The sequence below is a fragment of the Hypomesus nipponensis genome, chromosome 22 (assembly GCF_054491055.1).
Source record: "Hypomesus nipponensis isolate SF chromosome 22, ASM5449105v1, whole genome shotgun sequence".
Lineage (NCBI taxonomy): Eukaryota > Metazoa > Chordata > Actinopteri > Osmeriformes > Osmeridae > Hypomesus > Hypomesus nipponensis.
The window spans coordinates 6,620,717-6,628,432 of NC_140382.1; the positions used below are offsets into that span (position 1 = coordinate 6,620,717).

The 7,716-nt window shown below is 44.3% G+C and overlaps 1 protein-coding gene across 1 annotated transcript; it reads right to left on the bottom strand.

Moving 5' to 3' along the window:
- Positions 1–1,131: 1,131 nt before the first annotated feature.
- nrarpa (NOTCH regulated ankyrin repeat protein a) lies at positions 1,132–5,470 on the bottom strand. Its single transcript, XM_084687994.1, has 2 exons — positions 5,286–5,470; positions 1,132–5,046 (listed from the first exon to the last, which is right to left on the bottom strand). Exon 2 carries the CDS (start codon positions 4,559–4,561, stop codon positions 4,223–4,225), a length of 339 nt encoding a protein of 112 aa, XP_084544120.1. The 5' UTR covers positions 4,562–5,046; positions 5,286–5,470; the 3' UTR covers positions 1,132–4,222.
- Positions 5,471–7,716: the final 2,246 nt, after the last annotated feature.

The following is a 7,716-nucleotide window of genomic DNA, read 5'->3' on the forward strand; positions in this document are numbered from 1 at the left end:
TTGGGGTTTTAAAGGGACACTGACTTGGTACATTGTCAAGTACGAGTCTCACACTAGAAGAGGTGTTTGTCTGGAGCTTGAACAGGTTTATCTTTGGTGTCTATCAACACTTCCAGCAGCATGAGACAAAGGGACTGAGCTCAGTGTGGATGTACCCCTTCATGTGAGCATCAAGTGTTCTTACATTGCTCGCTAGTGGACATCTTTAAAGATTACATCCGCACATGTATTAACACCTTTAAGGTGTTAAAACCTTCTACCCTTGATTACTAACTTCCGTCATGCAGAACTGCACATTTCTACTGAGCATCAAGTGTTATACCTTTACTAGTATGTCTTATGGCATCCTGACTTGGGTAAACACTCTACCCCTATCCCTGCCACATAATCTGATAGTCAAGATAGTTAGTTGATAGTCACAACTCAGAATGTTTAGCTATACTGGCCTTTGGTGGTACATTTTTGTGTGTGCTATGCACTGGAATGTAGTGTATATGCATACTTTTAAACAATAACATCCCAGTTTAACCCCTTTTAGACACTGTGTGTGTGTGTGTGTGTGTGTGTGTGTGTGTGTGTGTGTGTGTGTGTGTGTGTGTGTGTGTGTGTGTGTGTGTGTGTGCGTGCGTGCGTGTGTGTGTGTGTGCGTGCGTGTGTGTGTGCTATGAGCAGAGGACATGAGGAGTGTCACTGTCAGATGTTCACGGTAAATATTTCTGCACAACATAAACTACTGTGAACTGTAGATAGGGAGAGCAGGAGAGACTGTCGGCAGGAGCTAAGAAAGATAGGTCAGGCAGAGAGAGATAGATGAAGAAAGGGAGAGGGAGAGAGAGGCCTGGGTAATATAACACCAACTCTCACACAGAGGCGGGGGTCCTTCTTTAAACCACAACTTCCCACAATCCATTGCACCCTTTTATCCAGCATGTGAAAGGATGAGGCCAAATGAATGACAAAGGGAGAGAATAAAGACTAGGGCAGGGCCAGGCATGGGAGAGAGGGAGGCGGCTGGCCCCCTCGCCATTCTTCTCTATGGAAAACAGGGGGATGAGGAGGGAGGAAGGGGGGTGGTGGGAATGAACTCAGACTGGGGGGTGAGGGGGAAACATATGCATCAACACAACAGAGTGAGTTTAATGATTTCTTTACTGGCTTGTACACAAACGTACAAAAATATTACAGCACTCATCTCCTCCACTTCTCACACAATCACAGTGTTACAAACGCTCAAAACAAAAATTCAAACAAAACCAAACCAAACCAAAAAAAAAAAGAGGAAAAAAATCCAAAATCAAAACACGATGGAACCGTGCCCCTCTCATTCACCTTCCTCCAACTTGAGGAAGACACAGAACTTGGCCCAAAGAAGTCCACACTTTCTCTCACTCAGTTACACACCTATCCAGTCGTCCACTCTACCCGCCATAAATGTTATGACACTGTTGAGTAGAGCAACTACACACCGTGCAATTTATTTTTTGTTACAATGACCTTACCATCAAATGTATATCATTCCCCATCAAGAACAATAGAGGACTACACTTCAGAAAAGAAGGCTCCCCAAGATATTATCAGCGTTTATATATATTCATATATATATTTATACATACACCCGATCTTAGAGATACATACATCTTTGTGAAAACATCATGTCTCACAAAGTAACACACACAATAGACATGACAACCTGGAGCAACTTTATACAATAATATTTAGTTGTGTTCCTTTTTTTCTATTCAGAAAAAAAAAATTATGTTGACGTTAAGCCAACTTATCAACAACAGACATCAGTGCAATATTCAAACAAAAACAAAGAAAATAAAAATACCAAAACAAATAAAAAGATCAAGTTTAAGACAAGCGATGCATATTTCTGTTTTGATGCTAATACCAATCTGGATTGTGTTGTTGTTTACCTATCGCCTCTGTTTTGTTGGCTTGTTTGTTTGTTTGTTTGCTGGTCCTCAGACAGTGTCCCTGGTGCATGTCACTCTGGGTGCACCAACAGCACCAGGTTGCAGGAGAGACACGAGTTGCACAGAGAGCAGACAGTACACACACAGTTCAGGACAGCAGACACAGGCGACACACACACATAAACACTACTGGCACAAACACCCACGCACAGACACACATCCAGACTGGCACACAGAGCGCAGCATAGCAGACACAGGGTACACACAGGGTAGGCTACACACAGGGTACACACACATCATTTCTGCACACACACACACACACAAACCTTCAACACCCATACATCTGTCTCGAACCAACCAAGCACCAGACACACAGAGACACGCACACGCTCTCACGTCACACACAAGCACTCTCTCTCTCACACTTCCATGAACACAAACACACAAAGTGCATACTCGTATCTTCCTGGGACCTGGATGCTCCTCTGTCAGTTAGACCTTTTTCTCTATCTGTTGGCCACTGAGTAGCAGGGTTTTAAAAACTCAACACGAAGGAACAGAAACACACAAGCAGCATTGAAAACCAACATTAGGGTGCCATGACTTTTCAAAACACAGGATGTTTTTTAAACCAATTTCTATTGATATCCTGCAATAGTAATGTGATGTTAACAGTATTTATAGTAAAACAGTAATGACACATGACATAGTCCTGCTCAGTAGTAACTCTATCCGTAACCCTCAGCTCCTGCAGTTACCCGACGAGGCACTAGGGGGCGTAAAAGGCTCCGCATTTTTTGTGCAATAAAACTCCCTGCATATTATATGTCATGCAATAAAATTCCATCATTTTGTGTGTGACTAAAATAGAAATCAAGCAGAGCTACCTTAAGAGGCGTTCGGCTTCTGAAAAAAAGCATACTGTCCCGGTTGGAGACCAGTCATGGGCAAGAAGGATCCCATTGCATTGACAGAGACTGGAGCTTGCTGGGTTACAAACAGGTCTTCATTTGGAACCTGCTACTAAAATGGGTCCTGTTCATCTCTTAAAGAAGTGTGGGGATCTATTGTGGAGTGTGTGAGTTGAGATTCTCCTGTGAGAGAATGCATGGTTGGTGGTGAGGTGGGGGTTTAATTCTTCACAGTCGAGGTAGTTGGCAATAAGAACCAAACCGAGTTCAAGGGGGATTGAGTTAGGAAGCATTTCGGTTGCAGACCAATTTAGAGGGCTTAGGAAGGTGTCTCCACAGGGGCCAGTTGTTAAACCTAGGCCTAGTACAAGTCAGAAGCAGCTTTTGTAAGTCACCCTAAATATTCTTAAAACGTAATGATTTTTGTAAAGAAATAAACCACAACATATTCAAAATGCACCTTCTTCTCAATGTACCTTCATAAATACGCCAGCCTGTGTTCACAGTGAGGACCAGGATGGTATACAATACTGAAATGAGAGCATAAACTGAACTCCGAATGCGACTTTCCTGACGTTTTGATACAAAGCAGAGCAGCGGTTTAGTAACACAGTAACCATTGACAACTGGTCGCACTGGCCTGAAAGAGGGTGCCGGCAGCCTGCTGGCTTAGCGGCGAGAGCGCTTAGCTACTTTTACAAAGAAACAAAGTAAAGCTATTGTGTACAGTACTTAACAACACACGTGTCAAATGCTGTTATGATTACACGTCTGAAAAGCGAATTGGATATCATAATGCTGCTCTTTGAAAAAAAATCATAATTAATTAAAAAGGAGAAAAACAAGACTATGTAGCCCAAACAGAGGATGGCCTCCCCGGCAGTGTTCATGTTCTTCCCTTTAAGCTATTCCAGCATGCAGCCGCAGCATCAAGTGCCAACTTTTAGGCCTATATCAAAATAATTTAGAAGGGTCATACAGGTGAACAGCGTGGAGCCACAGGCCGACAACTCCGATGAAGCTCGAGGAGAAAAAGGCGTTTCAGTGGAACCGCGGCGCGAGGATGAGACCGTCGCCGCGTGAAAGGCCAACTGAACTCGGGAGTAAAACACACCTGGCTTCAATTTTTTTTTTTTTTTGACGTCCCAATCTATATTATACACATTCAAGAAAAAAAGCTTTAGTACCAACCCACCTAAATGGCGTTTTCTATTTTTCAAGATTCATGCGAGAACCGTATGATGTCTGTTTCACTCACGAGCCAGAAGGACCCCCGTTTGGTTTGAATAGGCAGAGGGAAGTTTACTGTTTTCTTTAATAATTTGGCACAACTATGGAAACGCAAATTTACAAGAGCCTGGCTTTCCGTGTTTACCTGACAGCTGAAGCAGATCACCGCGCGCCAGATGAGTACTTTGCCTTAGTGATGAGGTATAGGACTATGTCTTGGTGTCCTCCAAAAGCGGCAATATGTAAGGCACTCCAGCCTTCCCTGTTCGCCAACCGAATATCGGCTCCAAACTTCACCAGAAGTTTAACGAGCTCGAGATTTCCATCAATGACCGACTGATGCAGCGCCGTCTGTCCCTCGGGCCCGAAGGAGTTGACATTGAATTCGCAGTTTGTCATGTTCTGGAGCAACGAGTGGAGTTCCTTAGTGTTGCCTTTTTTCACTGCCTCCTGGAAAACCCGCTGCGGCGCGGAGCAAGTCGATACATCCGCTGTGCTCATGGTGAAGATGGACTGGGAAATAGATCCTATGCTGCTATACGTTATAATCACTGTGCGAGTCACTGCTCTGGTAACACGCCCGCTGACTGGATAACTACCAGTTAATAAGGCACTTAAAAAGAGAAGAATCGAATGCTAAACCACTATATATCCCAAAAAGGACAAGAAACCAAAATAACACACTTGGTGTGCAAAATGTTGTCAATGACGGCAGAGATCCAAAAATCCCTATTAAAAGAAATAAAGTGTAAGAGATCCAAGTTGGGCGAGGTGTCTTCTCCCCTCCGGTTCTCTCTCCGTAGCAGCACCAGGTAGTGTCGATATCACAGAGTTGGAGCGCGGCAGCTTTAACTTCTTGGGTCTTGGGAATTTGGCAGTACGACCACGGGACCCCGGGACGCCGTGAACAGTCGTTGTTTCAGGACAGGTTTATCTTGTTCTAGCGTCTTCCCTGGATGTCCCCGTAGCCGCCGCGTTCCGTGTGCCTGTTTAAGACAGGTACAGAACCATGTAAGAGTGCTGATTGTCACTGATATCCCCACTGTTATCACAGTTGATATCCCCACTGTTAACCCACCTTATGTAGCCTATAGGCTACGGTCCACATCGAAAGCTGTTTTATGCATAGCTTTTACGCATCAGGGGAATTTTAAAGCATGCTATAAATACAGTGGTTCTACCAATAGGTGGTATATAACATTGCGTTGAAGCGTTGAATACTTGCCTGTGACAATTGGACGGGTGATGGCGACGTTACTGTGAAATTCCCCCGCGTGCCCCGTTGCGTGTCCTTCGTGCGGTCCAAGAGAGTCTCTGCTCTACAGTGCGCGCGAGGGGGATGTTTTACGCGTCCTTTATTTGCATAACAATAGTTCTCAATAGAATACGCTTTGTCGAAATGGGCGGAAACCGAGGGAGGTCATAGGCTGCTGGGTGCGTTTGGGGAGGGTCCAAAATCTTGAAACTGTAGAGCAGGGGCGTGATCTAGAGGAATCCAAATGCCGCAGAAATATAACAAGTGGTGTCAGTAAAATCGTTTCTACATCCTATAGGCTCCCCAGCGGGACGAAGCCGACGTGACTCAAACGAGGAGGATGGTGTTACAAACGTAACAAACAACACCATGACAAAGTAGAAAAATATGAGTTATATGGATGCTAGTGGATATATCCTGGACACCTCACGCTCTTTTGGTTCTATTTTGACTCTGAAGTCAACGGACAAACAGAGCCAGGTTTCACATGTAAAAGTCAGTCACAAACAAATAATTTACAGTCCTCGGCGAAGTCATTCTAATACTGGTCTCAAAGGGAGTGTTATAAATGACAAACTAAAGGGAAGAGGTGTAGTTCGCAACTATGTGCTGAAGCGATTTAGTGGAGACTACCTGAAAGACCAAAATAACAGGAAAATAACGGTGGCTGCTACTGTTTCAATTTTCAACCCTAAATAAATAAATAAATAAATACATAACCTACATGCTTTGAACAGGCTTTTAATTCATTTGAATAGTTTCCTCAACGATATAAGGACAACAACAGAGTATGTTCCCACTGAAGCCTAAAGGCATAGCCTATGTTTTCGACTGCTATAGGCATAATGTCCAAACATGTTCAACTCGGTGAGAAACAAATGGGCAACAATTGGTAGGCTTCTACAAAACAACAACACAAATGACATAATGTGATGGAAAGTGAACATTCTCAGTATGAGTAGGGCATGTGCTGCACATGCGTCAATGAAAAACACATCGTTCGTGGTGGTCACGGCCTGTTTAAATATCAACTGCGGATATTCCAGTTGTTTTAAGTGACAAGCAATGGAACTTCAAATAACAATGGCCTGAGCGACTTCCTTTTTCAAGTGAAAAGAGGTGACGCGACGCATAGAATGACACGCAGATCAGCAGCACCGTGGGAACCGGACGGCTGCAATCCTGCGCCTCGTTCTCTCGCCTCGCTCACACGAGTTTGGCGTATAAACCGCACAAAGGTAGACTAAAACCGTTTGCTCCGTTTGGTTGCCTGGGAGTTGTCGAGACTTCACACCAGTTTATGAGCGTGGCTTCACCAATTTCTCTTTCGTGGTCAGACAGTTTCAGGTTGTCCCCGGTTTCCCACACTCAAACAGTATTTTGAGCACGTTGACACTCCGCCTGTGGAGAAGAACGGGGTCACGTATATTAGAGTAACCTACTTCATGTAACAGAAAGTTAACAACGCACACATGGAAACGATTTCCACCCATAGGCCTACTTCCAAAGCAGTCGTGCTCAACTTTCTGTCAGATTCAAAGTGCCTTATTTACAGTTCAAGAAATTATACGACGCCTATATAGAATTAGAATGTGTGTGTGTGTCAGTGAATGTGTGGTCTGTTTATCACGTAAAGCAGGGATCCTTAAGTCAAAATAGTTTATTCTGATGCAGAAACCTTGGTCTGTAGACTACTGTGAGGATACTAACACGATGGGAGACGAAAGGGCCGACCTGATGTTTTATAACCTAGTCCATTAGCCTATTTTGTTTTCCCCAGCTGTGGCGTGATGTTAATCAATGTTATAATTCCGTTCATTTCATCACACATGAGTGAGGTCCACAAGTCTTTTTTATCGAGTGAGCATCGGCCAAAGAAAAGCATAGCAACAGCACGAGTAGCCTAACCTATCTTAATGCAGAAAGGTATAGCCTACCTAATGCGTGTAATACCCTGACTGTTAAACTGAATGCAGTAACCTACTGCACAAAAACCGGCCTACACCTGTAATAAACTTTTGGCTCACATTTGACGCACACATACGGTGTGTTTGCTCTCCCAACCAAGGCAGGATAGGTTTCCACCACCGAAACATCTGCCGCTTAATCGGACCCACAGAACGTTGTGTCTGTCGGCCTGACCGGCTGGGAAACATTTGCACATACCGCGGGAGCTTTCCTATTGGCTCCATCCGTTTCCCAAACCGTGGCATTTGCCTTCTCTCTCCGCCAGGGTTTGGTCGCTGAGGTGAAAACTGAATTGTGGACTAAAGTAGGTAGGCCTATATGTGTAGGTTCTGCTGTTGAAGGCCACTTTGACCTCGTGCTGCTTCACACCATCCACTGCGACAATAAGCGCGTTTTGTTTGATAGGCTATCCCACAAACTAATAAAATGTCAT